At 49.8% G+C, this 18,469-nt stretch overlaps 1 protein-coding gene across 3 annotated transcripts in view; it reads left to right on the plus strand.

Moving 5' to 3' along the window:
* U2SURP (U2 snRNP associated SURP domain containing) overlaps nucleotides 1–18,469 on the plus strand; it is an 878,864-nt gene that overhangs the window by 81,032 nt on the left and 779,363 nt on the right. For all 3 annotated transcript variants that reach the window (XM_078666425.1, XM_078666427.1, XM_078666426.1), the window contains one exon: nucleotides 14,079–14,193. In XM_078666425.1, the coding sequence (XP_078522551.1) occupies nucleotides 14,079–14,193 (115 nt within the window). The remainder of the gene's footprint in view (nucleotides 1–14,078; nucleotides 14,194–18,469) is intronic.

Raw genomic sequence — 18,469 nt, forward strand, 5'->3', positions numbered from 1 at the left:
ATCATGTTTAAATAATTATATTGTAAAAATGTATCCCCTTTTTATTAAAACAAACTGGTTTTGATATCAATTTGATTGTTTGTGTTATGGTTTATAATCTCTCCATTTGGTAACGTTGTGTGCGAGTACATAGCTAGTGTTTTGTCATACAGATAGCCTGGGTGTTTACCTTCACATTCGAAGTGTGGTTTGAGCCGGTTAGCGTGTAGAACCCGGAGGGGGTTTCTGGGGGACTCCATGTCCACCAGGTAGGTGACGGGGCTCTTGCGCTCCACCACTTTGAAGGGCCCCGTCCATTTGTCCTGGAGGGCACAAGGTTCAACCGGGGACATGACCCAGACTTGCTGGCCCGGCTCGAATTCGATGGACGAGGCGTTCTGGTCATACCAGCGTTACATCTCCTCCTGACTAGCCTCCAGGTTGGCCTCGGCAAGTTCCCGGAACTCCCGAGTCTGGTTGCGGAGTGTCAGGAGGTACTGGTAGACATCGGGGGGAGCACCTCGGACAGCCGTCTCCCAGCCCTCCTTGACCAGGCTGAGGGGGCCTCGGACCGGGTGCCCATACAATAGTTCAAAGGGGCTGAACCCCAGGGACCTCTGGGGCACCTCGCGATATGCAAACAGGAGGCAGGGCAGCAGGACATCCCATTTGCGTCGTAGCGGCTCCTCTAGGCCCTTGATCATTCCCTTCAGTGTTCGGTTAAACCGCTCCACAAGTCCATTTCTTTGGGGGTGATACGGGGTGGTGAACTTATATGTGACCCCGCACTGTTGCCACAGGGACCGCATATATTTAGATATAAAGTTGGTGCCCCGATCACTCACGACTTCTCGGGGGAAGCCAACTCTGGAGAAGATCCCCATTAGGGCTCGGCCTACTACTGGGGCCGTGATGGTTCGGAGGGGGATGGTTTCAGGATAGCGGGTGGCATGGTCCACTAGAACGAGGATGAAGCGGTGCCCCTGAGAGGTGCGGTGGTCCAGGGGCCCCACGATGTCGATCCCTACTCGCTCGAAGGGGGTGGTGACCACGGGAAAAGGCTGGAGTGGAGCTTTGACTTTTCCCCCGCTCTTCCCGCTGGCTTGACAAGTCGGACAGGATCGGCAGTGATTATGCACATCGTTGCGCATTTTCGGCCAGTAGAAATGGGTCACCAGGCGGCTGTAAGTTTTGTCCTGCCCCAGGTGCCCAGCGAGGGGCACGTCATGTGCCAAGTTCAAGAGGAAGTCTCTGAATCGGAGGGGAACGACCAGCACCCGGCTGGACCCTAGTTTGGCAATCTTCTGCTCGCTGTAGAGAAGGTCGTGGTCCCAATAGACCCAGTGGGACCCCGAGGGGTCTCCAGCGGCTTGCGTGGCGGCTTGTTGTCGGATTCCCTCGAGGGAGGGACAGGTTTTCTGTTCCTGCCGGAATTGTTCGCGGGTGGGGCCACCTTCTTGGCGCCATTGAGCTAGTTCTGGAAGGTGGCCGGGCTCGGTGAGGTCTTCATGGCTGGGCCCCTGGGGGCCGGGCTCAGGGTCGGCGTCCTCGGGGACGGCGGGCGGAGGAGGTGCGGGCCACTCTGGTTCCTCGGTCGGGGCATCCTCCGTTGGGGCGGAGGCTCGGGCGGACATGGAGCGGGTGGTCGCACAGACCCACTCTGGAAGGCCTAGCATCCCCAGATGCTCTCTCCGCTCGACGCCGGCCCAGGGGGAACTTTCCAGGTCGTTCCCGAGGAGGCAGTCCACGGGGGCATCGTCACGGACGGTCACCTTCAGCATACCCGACACCCCTCCCTATTCGAAGGGGATACGGGCCATCTGGCATAAACTCTCGGCGTTGTCCGCCGTCCGCACCGGGCACAGGACATTGGGGAGAATTTGTTCTGGGGTCACCAAGTGGCAGCGGACCGCCGTCACGCTGGCTCCAGTGTCACGGAGGGCTTCGGCCCGGCGTCCATTGATGGTGACCCATTGGCGGTATTTCTGTGTGTTGCCTGGGATCGGGTCTCGGGGGATCAGGTCTCGATCTTCGTTTCTCCTCCAGGTCTCCTTCTAGCCGTAGTTGCTCGAGTGCTATTTTCCTTCCGCCAGCTGCAGTTCTCCATCCAGCCGGAGTCGGGCGAGTTCCAATTCGTGGAGCCGGTTCCTCTCTCGTTCTCGGGCGTCTTCGTGGGGGCCCGTGCCTGGATTTGCAGGTCTCTCCCCCACTGGGGTCATGTCTGTCTCCGGGCTCCCGTTCAGACCTGTGTTGTCCTCATTCTGGGGTGGCGTGTCACCGGCGTCCACCCATGCCTGTAGGGCCGATTTAAAGTCATCCTTGGTGCTTAGGCCCGTGGTAACGATGCCCAGGTCTTTGCAGAATTGTTTTAATTCCTTGTGACTGTAGTCTTCCATTTTCTCTTTCTGGAATTCCGTAGTCTGTCTCGTTTCTTGCGTAGTCATGGTCGCGGTGTGTTTTTCTCGGTAGTGAGTGAATCACTCTCTGTATGATCTGCGTCGGCTCGGATCCCGTCGCTTGCCACCACTGTTAGAAAGGCGATCCCGGGGGAGGCAGAAGATGTCTGACTGACCACCCCTAGGTCCACCTCTCCGTCGAGAAGCAGCCGAGCGTTATCGAGAGGCCTCCTGGGTGAGGGTCCTCTCCTAGGATCGTACAGCAGAATAACCACAACACTACAAACGGACACCACACAAGAGGTTAAGTTCTTAAGCTTTATCTGGAATAAAGGTTGCTGGTTCTCAGCGAGGTGTACAGGCAGATCGAGGGATCTGTAGAGTCTCGTAAAAGGAGCGTGGTAGCGGGACAGTCTCAATATGGGTGCAGGAAGGGATACCCTGCGCACAGCTCTCAATCCTCGAGCCGGGGGTTCCGGAAGGCCGAGCCGCGGCAGGGCCAGCAGGACTCGACAGGTGGTCGGTAACGGAGAGGAGGCCGCGGCAGCGCCAGCAGGCCTCGAGGTGGTTTCGGTGAGGATGGGCCACGGCAGCGCTAGCAGGCTCTCAAGATGGTTCAGCAAAGGTGGGCCGCGGCAGCGCCAGCAGGCTCTCAAGATGGTTCGGCAAAGGTGGGCCGCGGCAGCGCCAGCAGGCTCTCAAGGTGGTTCAGCAAAGGGGGGCCGCGGCAGCGCCAGCAGGCTCTCAAGATGGTTTAGCAAAGGTGGGCCACGGCAGCGCCAGCAGGCTCTCAGGGTATCTTCAGGTTACAGGGAAATGAGTTCTTCTGGTGTCGGCCGTGACAGCGTCAGCAGGGCTTTCCAGTCCAGGATACAACTGGCGTCCTACTCCGGGGCTGGCCCAGATATAGGACTGGGGTCCTTTGATGTCCGGACCCTCGCGCCTGGGGGCCAGAGGGGCCGGGATGATGGTGTCCAGACACCCAGCAGGGGGGTGGAGCCAGCGCCCAGGGAGGCCGGAGGGCGATCGATACCAGGCGTCCGGGGACGGCTGGAGGGCCATCGAAACTCCCCTTCCTCCGGGATCTGTCGAGTGGCCACTCGACCACCTGGGTGGATCTTGGTGCCTCGATGTCGGGCTTCGCTGGGGCCTGGGCCGGGGCCGAGGCCACGTGTTCGTGACGTGGTGGGCCCAGGATGGAGACGGGCGCGGCCTCGTGCTCAGGACATGATGGGCCCAAGATGGAGCCAGGCCGGTAGTGGTGGTCCGGGGTGGTAACCGGACCGGCAGTGTTGGGGCGTGCAGGGTCGGGCAGACGGGGCTGTCCGAGGCTCGGTGCAGGGCCGATGTCGGTCTGGGCCCGCCATGCGGGAGGGGTAGGACCACGCCATGAGGCCGGGTCCAACAGCGGTTATTGCTAACTTTGGTTTGGCTTTATCAAAACATGTCGTGTAAGGTGTCATACACTTTGGAATACTACCCCCTCGCCAGTTCTGGTGACGGGGGTAGCATTCCACCCTTCTAGAGGGAGAAGACATGTTACTTTACTTAAATGCGGTTAAAACTAACCAGAGCCTCAGCATCACAAAATGGATGCTGCTGCCACAGACACGAGTCTGGCCTCCTGCTGCTGACCGAAACTCCGGCAGGGGAGACCTGGATAAAAGGTTTCCGGTCACAGGGAGGTGTTACACCACCCCAGACAGGAGATAGTGGATTGAGGCAGGGAGGGCTGAGTGAAACTAGACACTGCCTGGGGCACACAAGGTGTCCCATGCATAGCCCAGTTCAAACCGGTGCTGGGGCACTCCAGCCCCAGCTCTGGCACGAAACTGGACAAAGGGAAAGGGGTGTAACCACCCCCTTCCTGGGTCCCACACATAGGAGGGACCTAGCAGGTAATCCAGCCCCTTGATTTGGAATAAAGGTAGGAGCTGTGTCCATAGACTTTAGATAATCCTGACTGAAACTTTGATACGAAACTCTGGACCCTTCGACATCCTACTCGACGCAGAAGACTGAAGAATCTCCCTTGTGGTCAAGGAGTGACCACCCTGTGCAAGCAGGCACCATCAAGCGCCCAACGGTTTGCTTTGTTGCAGCTCCCGCCGGAGCTCGAGCGACAGAGATCGACAAGAACAGGATTCCCAGACATCCAACAGCCCGATCCACAGCCACAGCAAAGCTGAGACCCGTGGAGGCGACGTGAGAAGTGGGACCGGCCATCTTGGAAAGCCTGCGAAGTGCTTCCCGTGCAGCTCCTGAGGCACCCTCGAAGCTGTGCATTGGGGACTGAGAAGCCCCAGCCCCGAGCAGCTTTTGCACCGAATATCACCTCTCCACACTCACCGAGTGCTGCGTGGGGCCCTTTTGCATTTTCCTGCTCGACGCATCTGTCCGGTCACTTGCCCGTTGGCTAGTGGCCTCTGTGACGACGAACCTTCGAATTTACACCGCTGGTCTGGTTGCTCCAGACTGGCCCTTGCTCCCCTGAAAAGGAGCAGCCCATCAGATCTTGCTGATCTGAACCAGAAGCCATCTTCGATTCCTGTGTGGGTTGCATTTGCCAAGGCCTGTTGACTCCAATCCGAAGCCGACACCACCGACAGCGAGAGCCTTCGTGGGACAGTCAGTGTCCGACTCCTGGTCATCGTCGATGCCCCCGGGTCCACGTGGCAGTGGAGACAAGCTTCTCGACAACTACCTGATTGCGCCCGACATCGCCTGGTTCCTTCCTGGTTCCTTCCTGGTCACTGGCTAGTGACCCAGACTCTGTCCCCTCTGCTTTCAGGTACTCTACATCTTCGATCCACCCTTGGATCCAACCGGACTCTTCTCTCCTGGCCGCCTGCAGCATCTTTACCTCCAGGCTCCATAGAACTCCACGAAGAAACCCTACGCACTTTGACACCTATGCACCCGCTTCCTGTGGGTGAGGTAACGCGAGTACTCCGGTGCTCCTGTAGTGGTTTACACCTCTAGTGTCCTAGTTTTAAGTGGCTACGTTCTAGTCCAGTCGGAAGACTCCTAAATCTGCAACTTTGTAACTTTTACGCGCCATTGACTTTGCATTGGTGCACGCGTGTGCTTTAGACACTGCACCCACATCCTGTGGGCCGCTCCCGTCCTAACTTAAGTTAGTCCAGTGTAGCCCCAGCGATTCTCAAGGCCCTAGGCCTTACCATTGTTCGTGACGTGGTTCTTATACCACTCTTTTAGTATATGGTTTTAGGGGCCACCAGGGCCTATCCATAATTGTGCAACTTTTGTATGTTATATGAAGTTCTTTGTTTAACGCTTGTGCTTCTGTCCTCATAAGGGTACAGGGGATCATTCTAGTAATAAATACATATATTTTATAATATATAACGTGTGCTGTCCTTTCATTTGGTATTAAAAGGATTGCATATGGTAAAACAGCTGGCTTCACATGCCCTCTTGAGTTAAACCTAAAACTGCTTAGGTCAATGCTACCCCTAGGATAGCTTGTCTGTAAGGTTGACTTACAACCACTCACCATAAGGGTTGTTTGGACTGGTACAAGGTGCTCACTAGAATAATGAACATCATACACCAGGCCAACTTCTCACATCCTCCCATTGAAAAACATTGTCAAAGTTTCTAATTGTGAACTTTTAAAACCGCTTTATATTCAGGAAAATTTATTACAGTAACTAAAACGTTCTTGCTAATCTGGTTTCAGCTTAGACCCCAGGACTGAATCTGAGATCTAGTCCTTGATCTACCAAAGTAATCCATAAAGTAATCAACTGTACTTACCTGTGAAAAACCCTTTGTGCTCAATGCTAGTGTTTCAGAACTGTGTTGCTTACTAGCTATCCTGTAATTGTTGTGAGCTCAAACTTTATTGCTCCTCTGCAAAGTATTTACTTGAGAGTACTCATAACTTGAAACGTATATTTGTATAACTGTTGGTTCTAAAAATAAAACCACTATATCTAAGGATATAATAACAATTGGCCTGGAGTTCAGTTCTTGAGTGTGTGAAACCTTTTGCTGACTGAGTGTTTGCAACAAATGCTTTACACTGTCCTCTGGTACTGCCTTACTGCTCGACCAAGCTACCACTTTGGAGAGTAAGGTCAGTTCTGACTTTAACCTCTGTTTTACCTTTGGGGTTGGTGGACTCTATACACACTGTACTGCATTATTGTCCAGTATATAAAGAGCCACTTTCTCACACGCTGGCTCTAGCAAGACCTAAAAAGATAGATGTGTCTATCTCTGCCAACTCCAACCCTAGGGTGGTGAGGTGGGGGGTGGAGTGACGTGAAGCACAACTTTCAGTCCCCGACATCTTGAAGATTGGGGTACCCCTCTAATCGGGGCTAGGTCTATGCCCTCTCTCTCAGGAGGGTGGCTTACTAGAGGGTGTAGTCACCCCAGGTAAGGTGCCCATTGGCCCTACCTGCTACTCCCTTAAAACGCCTCCTAAATGTAGTATTTAGGTGGCTCCCTCAGACCTGACCCTCAGATCTGCAATGACCTAAGCAGAAAGAAGTCACCCTGCGGCAGAAGCCAGAAGGCGACCAGTGCCTTGGCCCCAGCCGTACCGGCCTGCCTCCAGCTTCGACGACCCTTTGAGCTGTCTTGCAACAATGACCTCCAAAACCCCGGGGAGGACATGTGCCTTCAATGAAGACACCAATCTCCCAAGGACAGTGGACCTGTCCAGAAGAAACCGACTCTTAAGACTCTGGATTTACACAGTTCTGCGTCTTCTGCCCACTCTGCACCTGACGCCCACAGCCCGCGTGGCTTACCTTTGTAATAAAGTCTCCCCAGTGATCGTTACCTTGTGTTCAGCGTTGGCTGACCCCTCCTGCCCTCCACGACAGCGCCTGCAGTGTAAATCCAGAGCTCCCCATGACCACGACCAGCTCCAGTAAGAAGAATACGACGTCAAAAGGCTCCCCTGCACCCGAAGCCTCTGGGCTTTGGTGAGGTAAACCTACAATGCCCCTACGATACTTACATCCCAACTTACCTCTACTGTGGAGTAGTGTGGCTCACTGGTTAGAGGCGGCAGGCCTGAGAGCAGAAGTCAGCCCGGGACCAGGGTTCAATTCCCGACGCGGCAGGGTCGTGGACCTTGGTCAGCGGACTCGATAATTCTCGCTTCGGTGCTTACTCTAATCAGGGTTTCCACTCGGCAACTCTGGGCATTAGCTTGCCTAATCTCCACAACGGCCCCACCAATTCCGGGGATGCCTGGCTCCACCTTGGGGACTCCCAGCAAGGGACCATCCCACAGGGAAAGCCAGGACGGGTTCCCCAGAGTTATACAGCGCCGGGACGCCCCGTTGCTGGGGCAGCTGTGCGCTTTACAAGTATACTACATTTACATTTACATTTACTGTCGGTGGTCTTCCTCTTGCAACCTCTGGTGTCACGCCTGCAGCATCTTTGTCATCAGGAAAATACTCACTGAGAAGCATTGGGTGCCAGATGTCGAATTTGCCATCTGCTGCTCTTGTACCGTTGGTGGTGTAGGTTTGGTGCTGCTTTGTGTCTCCCCTTGTGCTTGTGTTAACCCCCAAATCTTGGCCTCTGCAAACAATTTACCTACTTGTAAACAGTGTGGCCCCAGGCACCACCTGTCTCCATTGGAAAGCATTGGGTCGATCTCCGATTTTGACCTCTGCACCGGCTGCCCCTGTACCGCAGGTGGTGCAGTTTTTGTACCTACGTGACCCCTGGCCCTTGCTGACTTTTGGCTCCGAAGACTGAAATTGTAAGTTCAATACTTACTTGTTTAACCACAAGATTGTTTTCCACATGGATAAGATTAGACAGTTTGAAAACGTTTCCAAGTGTCGAATTTTGCAAGTCATAAGTATTTGTAATTAAATACTTACCTACCTTATTACGAAGACCGGGTTCTTAAAAAAAAAGTACAAACAAAGTATACTTTTATATATTTCGTCTGGATCTCCTGGAGTCGTGTGTCCATTATTGATCATGTGTGTGCAATAAATGTCTTGCACTCCTCTGATAGGCCATCTTGCTGCTCGCCCACACTACAAATAATAGAGTACTTTGGGTTTTGCATTGAGCCCTGTACACTTTTAGGGAACCTCTGGACTCTGCATGGTATTGCCACCTAGTGGCAGTATCAAATACAGAGCCTTCACAAATTTTCCAAACATGATACAAAACAGCAGGTGCAGAATTACCACCAAGAGCATTCTACGATGAAAAAGGGAGCCACACTGGCATTTATAGCTAATGTTTCCATCAGGGCATATGCATGGCAGCCACATGGCATTGGTGGCCCTTTCACAACATACTACTACTAAACAAGGAGACACAGGTTGACCAAAAGGAACTGAAACACCTGTTTTCCTCCTCAAACTCCTTTCATACACACCTCCCAGGAGGGGATAATGCTGTTACATAAATGCACAGCATGTGAACCCGCGAAAAGATTCAGTAGGCTGTAGGGTTAGTTTTGCAGCTCGAAGAATTTTGTGGATTCACATGTGACCCTCCCTGCTTCCCGGAAAAGACTAGCTCAGACAACTAGGAAGAAAGGACAGCAAGACGTAAGGGGGATGGAGCCTCTACAAGAGAAGGCCACTACACACAAAGATGGGAAGGGGGTAAGGTTTGTACTTGTGGCAAATTTGGCAGACAAGCAATGCTTTTCCACTTTTAAAAAGTTTTTTTTACTTTAATCAAAGGGGGAGCATTTTTTAATTTACATCCTATTCAAATGACTTTTACAGAAGCGTGTAACAGAATACTTATTACTTTAAAATGCTACCATCTGGGTAAGTTGCTCGTAAAAAGTAATTTCAGCTGGACATGAGCAGAATGAGAATTTGTTCCAGAGCAGTGCTAGGAGCGCCAGTGTGACAAATATCTAGGTTTAGGAATTTGTCTCAAGTGGTGGAGCGGCACTAGTTAGCAGATTACACAGTGCCTTGTGCACTTGTGTGCAATTTTCATTTCTCTTCACGGAATACGGAGAAAGATGTATCTGTTTGGAATGGCAATCTAATAATATGTTAGCTTTTGAATTACAGCATGTTTCACTTTGACATAAGTCAATCACGTCTGGGAGGTGTGCACAGCTAAAAAACAATTCCCTTAGGACTTTTACATAATTTTTGCAAATACTAGGATTGCTATAGGTGTGCTGCGCAATATTTTAGTCATGTGGATTTTCACGTTGAATTCAAGACTTTGTAAAACCTGGCATTGAGAAAGCCAGGAGGTTTGGCTGCAAAGGGAGTGTGACAATTTAGTTTTCTCACTCCTCTGATCTGGTAGAATCGTACCACTGCTCTCCCCTCTTGTCTCGTTTCTGCTTTAGCGCCATTATGCCCACACGGAGTGATAGTTGCACTCTATAAATCTCATCATTCATTCATAAGGGAGTGAATTGAAAATCGAGTCAATGGATGAATGCATGAATTCAAGAGTTCAAGAGTTCAAGGTCGAATGAGAGAGCATGCATAATGAGTTATTGAGTGTTGAAATTAAGAGCTTCTTTCATTTATAGGCCAGAGCCATTGGCTTAAGCAGTGCTAATTTAGGAAGGTAACTCAATTCAGCGTTATGATAAAAACAATTTGGAGGTGGATTATTGTGGTTACTGTATAAGTGGTTTCCGCTTTCCGGTGTGGCGACCAAGACACTATAGCCGGACAGCCCGATAGCGTTTGCGGCCTTAGCGGGTTGCAGAAGATTCGGCCTGCTTTGCTGCCACTGAGTCCTGACGGTAACAGCGAGAGGGAGAAGGAAAGGAAATACGAACGCCCCATCTTGAGCCTCGGAGGACTGAGCCTGCTGGGGCCACGGCGGAAGGGAGTGCTGCGCCCCCTCCCCTCCCCCCGGGGACCCAGGAGCCGCGAGTGCAACAGTGGGCTGCTGGGGCAGGCCCGGCCAGCCTACGGAACAGTGCTGAGGAGCCCAATGCTACTCGGGGATGTGCCCTAGCTGATTGCAAAGACAAAGAGAACCCCTGTGGCGCGGCAGCCAGGAGCTTGTAGCTCTAGCAAACTGACCAGAGTGAAAGCGCACCAATAAAGTACCCAAGGTTCACTATTGAAGAGGTCGGAAGGGCCCTGCCTGAGGCTCACCGCCATGTTGAGACCAGTTGTGACTGGGAGTGCTTCTGCACGTTTCAAGCCTCTGTGGGTCCTGCGGAGTATTGCCTCCCCACCCCCCGCGTCTGACACACAGACTGGTATATGGAAATCTCGTGCCCTGGGCTGTGGTGGAAAGGCCTGCTGTGCTGGGGTGCCCATTATCTCCTGGCGGAAAAGACGGCATTATACTCACACACACAGACTCACGAGAGGATCACCGCCAGCCGCTGCAAGGGGACTTTATCCTCTAGAGACACCCACACCAGGAGGCGCCTACGTGCCACGTCACTCCCGCTGCCCTGGAGGTGCCCAAAAGCCATCACATGGCCCCCGTCTGCGCCCATCAGCGACCCTTATTTCTGGCTTGCAGGACGTTGACCGAGGTGAGTGTTATGACCTGTAAAAGTCATCGTTGCGTCAATCCCCCGATATGGGGAAACGAATCGGAGGCGTGTCACTGCCTCCGAGCCGGTGGGGCGGACCAGATGTCACTTTGAGGGCCCGCTCCGAGCGAAGACAAACAAAAGGACACTGAGAAAACTTTCAGGGAGCCGAGCCTTTCAGCTGGCAAGACGAGCAATTCATTCCAACCATCCCTGTCAGTCTCCCTCAATCAGGGGGTACATGAAGCGGGAGGGTATCCTAAAATAGCTGCCCATTACCTGAATGAAATGTGGACGCATCAAGGTGGCAGCCTGGAGCACATTGGGAGTTTGTCCAAGGTGGAGAAGTCAGCAGCTCCACAGGGGCGCGCGGCCTGTGACTGTGCTGTGCAAACTAGAAACAAACAAAATGGCGGCCGCAAAGCTACGCAAATTTCGGATTCGGGGGCGTGTTTTTGGGCTCTGAGTGACTGGTGACGTCACAGGGCTAAAGAACGAAAAAAACACGCCCCCGAATCCGAAAGAGACGGGGCTTGTTTGGAGTGACTCCCTTCTCCTCCAATGTCTGGCCTCCGTTTAGGAAGCCAGCCAATGGAGGAGAATGGAGAAGAGAGGCGGGTTCCCAGCCCCTAACTCCAAAACATTAATTCTTCGAGACTCCGCCCTCACAGCTTCGCTGTGAGAGCTAGGTCCCTCGACCTAAACAGGGGACTAACAGAATAATATCAGACCCAAACCACTAGATGGCGGAATAATACACTGGATGTGAACCCAGAAAAATCTTCATGCTGCAAAACATTCCTTACAGGTTAGTAAGCTTTTCGTGTTGAAATTATCCACATTTCATCTGACCGAACATACCTTTTGTAAATCCCGGCTTGCTATCGCTTTGCAGCCTAGGAATTATTCTGTCTTGTAGAGCTATCAATATCTGAGACTAGACTTAGAGGATGAAACTAATGTATCAGGGAAAGTTGTGCACAGCTGTAGAACAAGGCACATCTTCCATCACCTCATAGAAGCTATTGGGAACAGGAGTCAGTCTCGAGCATGTCTGTATATATTGCTAAAGAAGGAAGTCTGGTCTTGGGGAATATTGTGGTCCGTATTTCTGGTCACTGAGTTACTAGATATTGGGTTTCCTTGAGGTCCTCTTTGACCTGCTCTCTATATGGTCTGAAGGTCCCCTCTGACTAATAATAAGAACAAAAGAAATAGCAAGCTTTGTTAGTCTATTATTTTTTTAATTTGTGAAGGATTGTGTAAGAAGCTGGCTCTGTATATTCTATACCAAAGTGAGGTTTAGTCTGCACAGAGTCCGGTGGAACCCAAAAGGTAGGAAGAGGGAAAATAGATAGCCCCTCACTCTCTATTTGTGGTAGTGTGGTCGAGCAGTAAGGCTTTATCAGAGGACAATGTTAAGCATTTGTTGTACACACTCAGTCAGCAAATGAATTTACACACTCAAAGACTAAACTTCAGACCAATTGTTTTTGCATAAAAATATTCTTTTAGTTTTATTTTCTAGAACCAAGCAAGCCTGGCACAGTTAAGCAATAAATACTTTACAGTAGTAATGCAGTTTGTAAGTAGTTTGAATTGTAAATGCACTTTGATTTGATTACAGTAGTGTTACTGATCATGCAATATTTCAGAATACATTACATATACTTTGTATAGGATTTTTAGTAAAATTACTGGTAAGTTACTTTTCAGATTTACTTTTCTTACACATTGCAGTATGCCTGGATACTGCACTACAACATTACCTGTAAACAGGTTAGTTGAAGCGTTTTTGTTACTTAGTACAATTTTAAAGAACTTTAGGTTTTCCCACTCCACACAGCTCTTCGGTCCTTCTTCTTTTCTTCTTGTAGTTTCTAGTCTGAGAAAGCAAGGTTCAGGGGTGCCCCTAAATACTAGATTTGAGGGGCATTACGGGTAAGTAAAAAGGTTGGGACCAATGGGTCTCTTCCCTGGGATGGGCACACCCCCTATTATGCCAACCTCCAGTGGGATGGGAGCTTAAGCCTTTCCTTGGTTGGCTGGGTCATCCCATCTGCAAGATTGCGGGGACTGAGAGTAGGGCTTCACCTCGCCTCGCTCACCTGAGGGGTGGAGTTGGCAGAGGTGGGCAAACCTCTCTTCCTCACTTGTTTTTCCCGCTGGTTCTCCTGCCCAAAGAGGGGACCGAACCAGTGGGGACCAGTTGCTGAAAGCACCAAGTGGCCTGGGGAAGCTCACAAAGGCAGCAAGCCTTTGAAGTTTCTCCTTCATGAACCCTGCCATCCTGGGGGAGGAGACTTGGCACCTCGTCCCAGGATGTGCATTGTTTCTGGCCTCCGAGAGCAGCAGGTTCTCGACCCAGTAGTCCTGAAATATGTCTGGTGGTGGCAGCTGAAAGCTGTCACTCAGCATGGATACAGTGGTAAGTTGTTTTTCTGGGGGCACCTCTAGGATGTCCTCTGTTCGCATTTTTCATTAAATCCCACACTGGCATTAGTGTGGGTTTATTGTGCTGAGCAGTTTGATACCAAACTTCTCAGTATTCAGTGTAGCCATTATGGTGCTGTGGAGTTCATAATGACAAACTCCCAGCACCATATACTCTTAATGGCAGCACTGCACTTACAATGTCTAAGAATGGACTTAGACACTGTATGGGTACAGGGCTCATGCACCTCTACCCTCACCACTGGTATAGTGCACCCAGCTAGAGGAGTGATTGATCTATGCCCGGGCAGTGGGTTGTAGGCATGGCCCACGGATGTTTGCCATGTCGACTATTTACTTTGTTCTGCACCAAAACACGCTGCCTGCAAAGGCAGTGTGTGAGGGTAATGATACAGGGCCTCTAAGGCTGGCACAATAAGTGCTGCAGCCCTTAGGGGTCTTTCCCGGTCACAGTGCACTGGGTATCTGTGTTACCATTTACCAGGGGTTGACCTGTGGCCAGAGATGCCAATTGGGTTTTGTTTTCAATGCAGTTTTAGGGAAACAACATAGGCCCTGGGTACCTGATTTGCAGGAGCACAGGGCACACTCAGTCAAAACACATCAGCAGTTCAGCAAAAAGTGGGGGCAACCATGCAGAAATAGGGCACTTTCTCACAGATTGTATTTGCAAAAAGAAGAAGAGTCCTGTGATAAAAAATATTCTTTTTTGGGCAATGTTACTAATCTGATAAATATTTGATTTGCAGGAAGATGAGAAAGCTGCTGCTGAAATCTATGAAGAATTCCTTGCTGCCTTTGAAGGAGGCGATATCAGTAAAGTGAAAACATTTGTTAGAGGTGGAATTGTAAATTCTGCAAAAGGTAGGATGAGTAACTTCATGGCATCTCTTCTTGACCTAATCACCCTCCGATATCCTCCATTATGAAAACTGTTTGTAACCTGCATCTCTTTTCTACATTCACATACCGTGCACAGTCCCACAGTCTAGTGTTTGGCTTGGAAGAAAATGCTGATTTTATTTTCAACGTATATCTTAATAGTATTGTTTCAGGCGTGACTTGGGTGCGGAATTTAATAAAATATCTACTTGTACATGGGGCAGGTTGCTTCATAAATCTACTTGTCCTGTAACAAAATCTACTTGCCCCTTTATTGCCATGTAGTGCAGCGACAAATTATGGTAGCAGTCTCATTATAAAAGAGCTCTGATATAGTCTTTATGATTATGCCAGGGCTGATGCCATTGTAGTGTTTGAATACTTGCAATCCCCTTATGTTACCACGTTATTGCAGATCTACATACTGGGGCTGAAGATAGTGGTAAGCAATAGTTCGAGGATTAGAATGTCCTTTTGAGTCTGTGCCAACCTACCAACTTGCATGTTTTAAGGGGTTTCAACAACTTTTCTCTAATCTTTTCTCATACTGAGAAATGTTGGAGATCTACTCCTGACAAAGGCAGACATAAACCTTCTTTGAGAATTGGGAAAATAGTGGTTGGCGGGAAAGTAAACTTGCAAACAATTCAGATTTTTGGACGAGCAAATTTACACATGCACATTTGCTCATGCTAAAATGCAGTTCACAAATATTTTCTAGGAGTACCATTTCTTGTCCTACAGCTGTAAATTCTTGGGAATTCACGAAAGCCATATAGCTGCACTTAATGCAAGGACATATACCATGGGTGCACTTTTGAGACTTCCTTTAATAATTGGTCCCCTAATTTGGTCTGACGTTGACCGTGACTTTTTGTGTTTATTAAATTCTGTCTCTCTGTTTATCGGCTGCATTCACTGTGAGTGACCACATTCTGCTCTCACAAGGAGCATATCCGCACACAAAGTAGTTTTGTTCAGTGCCAAGTAACTACTGTGGCAGTGCGTGCTTTTTGAGACCAAAAACAATTTTTGCTTTTGCCAATGTTTGCTATAATGGTGAGGGCCCGGCAGCTCCCACACCAATAAGGCTTTACAAAAACCATGCCAAAACAGTTCACACATTGACAAAACTAAAAAGCTGACAAGCAATTTCAGACATACTGGGTTTCCCAATGCTTGTTTATTTTTTTCCCCATAATCTTATTAAAACTGATTACACTGATTTCCCATTATGAATATTTTGGGGAAACACTAGCAGGCATCAACACATGTTACTAAATGATGCTGCAAAGAAATGGTACCTGAAATTTAGACAGAATGTTTTTTTTCCTGCTTTCAGTTTTTTATGAACATTTTATTTTGAAAGCAAAGAATCTTCAAACTTACTTTCAAGATTATGCAAATATTTGCATCAAATCAGAGAGCCTTCTGGGAGCATTATACATAGCCTCATATTGCTAAACTTTGAAAACATGTGCACACATTTTTATACTGGAACCACTGCCAGTAATGCAGTCAGAGCTTACAACATTTACTTGGAGCACTCATCTTAATAATAAAGGCTTTCAATGAATGAACCATAAATACTAGTTTGAACAGCATTAACATATACACAAAAAGCATTTGCAATGCAATAGATCTCGCATTAGGAAAGTTTGAGCTATTGGTCTTGTAAATGACAAGTTTTTTATTTATGTGTTGGTTTTGAAAATAGCGAAATTAATAGCTTTGTCATTTACAATTCCAATACTTTTATCTTTTGCAAATGTGACACCTATAGCATTTGTAATGCAACATGTTTTGTATTTACGTGACTTAGATGTATTGATATTACAAATAACAATGGCTTTTAATTTTTTTAAATAATTAATACTTAAATAAAAGTTATTGTAATTTATAATGGCAATAGCTTAAACGTTTGTAAATAACTTTTGTGAAGATTATGTTCAGTGTATTTTATTGTGACGAAAATCCAAGAACAGGAGTGAAATATTAACATCTTTTTTGTGACATTTGCAATAAAGCTTGAAACATTGAGAGAGCATATTTTAACCAGTTGTTGTTGAATGGTTGCACAGATTGATAGTAGAGAAGTGTGGCTCAATGGTTAGAGCGGCAGACCCTGATGCAGTAGTCTGGCCGGGACCAGGGTTCAATTCCCGCCTCGGCGGGTCTCGGGCTCAATTTCCTCGGACCTGATAATTCTCGCCTCGGTGCCTATTCTACACCTCTGGGCAATAGCTTGCTTAATCTCTACAATGGCCCCAACAACGCTGAGGATGCCTGACTTCACCTTGGGGATGCCCAGGAGTGGTCTCCTTACAGGGAAAGGCCAGGAAGGGTTCCTTGGTGGTATTCGTACAAGCGCCGAGATGCTTACGGGTATTCGTGCGCTATACAAGTGCGTAATCATTTCATTTCATACTGTGGTAGTGCATAATGATGTTGTGGTGCCCCTGAGTGATGCTGTGGTGCCCCTGAGTGATGCTGTGGTGCCCCTGAGTGATGCTGTGGTGCCCCTGAGTGATGCTGTGGTGCCCCTGAGTGATGCTGTGGTGCCCCTGAGTGATGCTGTGGTGCCCCTGAGTGATGCTGTGGTGCCCCTGAGTGATGCTGTGGTGCCCCTGAGTGATGCTGTGGTGGTGCGATAGATAGAGTGAGGGCGATAGATAGCTAGAGGGAGGGCGAAAGATAGGGTGAGGGCGATAGATAGCGTGAGGGCGATAGATAGCGTGAGGGCGATAGATGGATAGCGTGAGGGAGATAGATAGCGTGAGGGCGATAGATAGAGTGGGGGCGATAGATAGAGTGGGGGCGATAGATAGAGTGGGGGCGATAGAGTGGGGGCGATAGAGTGGGGGCGATAGAGTGGGGGCGATAGAGTGGGGGCGATAGAGTGGGGGCGATAGAGTGGGGGCGATAGAGTGGGGGCGATAGAGTGGGGGCGATAGAGTGGGGGCGATAGAGTGGGGGCGATAGAGTGGGGGCGATAGATAGAGTGGGGGCGATAGATAGAGTGGGGGCGATAGATAGAGTGGGGGCGATAGATAGAGTGAGGGCGATAGATAGAGTGAGGGCGATAGATAGAGTGAGGGCGATAGATAGAGTGAGGGCGATAGATAGAGTGAGGGCGATAGATAGAGTGAGGGCGATAGATAGAGTGGGGGCGATAGATAGAGTGGGGGCGATAGATAGAGTGGGGGCGATAGATAGAGTGGGGGCGATAGATAGAGTGAGGGCGATAGATAGAGTGAGGGCGATAGATAGAGTGAGGGCGATAGATAGAGTGAGGGCGATAGATAGAGTGAGGGCGATAGATAGAGTGAGGGCGATAGATAGAGTGAGGGCGATAGATAGAGTGAGGGCGATAGATAGAGTGAGGGCGATAGATAGAGTGAGGGCGATAGATAGAGTGGGGGCCATAGAGTGGGGGCCATAGAGTGGGGGCCATAGAGTGGGGGCCATAGAGTGGGGGCCATAGAGTGGGGGCCATAGAGTGGGGGCCATAGAGTGGGGGCCATAGAGTGGGGGCCATAGAGTGGGGGCCATAGATAGAGTGGGGGCTATAGGTGTGGTTGTGTGTGTGGTGTTGTGTGTGTGGTGGTGTTGTGTGTGTGGTGTGGTTGTGTGGTTGTGTGGTTGTGTGGTGTGTGGGGTGATGTGTGGGGTGATGTGTGGGGTGATGTGTGTTTGTGTGCGGTTACAGAAGGATGTATGTGAAAGAGAGCAGCAGATCAGCACAGCAGAAGAGAACAGAGTTAAAGAAGGAGGCAGGTGGAAGAGAGCAGAAGATCAGCACAGGAGAAGAGAACAGGGAGTTGGAAAAGGGGGCGTGGTGGAAGAGAGCCGCAGATCAGCACAGGAGAAGAGAACAGGGAGTTAAAGGAGGAGGCGGGTGGAAGAGAACAGCAGATCGGCACAGGAGAAGAGAACAGGGAGTTAAAGAAGGAGGTGGGGTGGAAAAGAGCAGCAGAACAGCACTGGAGAAGAGAACAGGGAGTTAGAGAAGGAGGCACGGTGGAAGAGAGCAGAAGATCAGCACGAGAGAAGAGAAGAGAACAGGGAGTTATAGAAGGAGGTGGGTGGAAGAGAGGAACAGATCATCACAGCAGAAGAGAGGAACAGATCATCACAGCAGAAGAGAACGGAGTTAAAGAAGGAGGTGAAGTGAAAGAGAGCAGCAGATTAGCACAGGAGAAGAGATCATGGATTTAGAGAAGGAGGTGGGTGGAAGAGAGGGAGGGCGATAGATAGA

This window comes from Lissotriton helveticus, chromosome 11 (assembly GCF_964261635.1).
Source record: "Lissotriton helveticus chromosome 11, aLisHel1.1, whole genome shotgun sequence".
Classification (NCBI taxonomy): domain Eukaryota; kingdom Metazoa; phylum Chordata; class Amphibia; order Caudata; family Salamandridae; genus Lissotriton; species Lissotriton helveticus.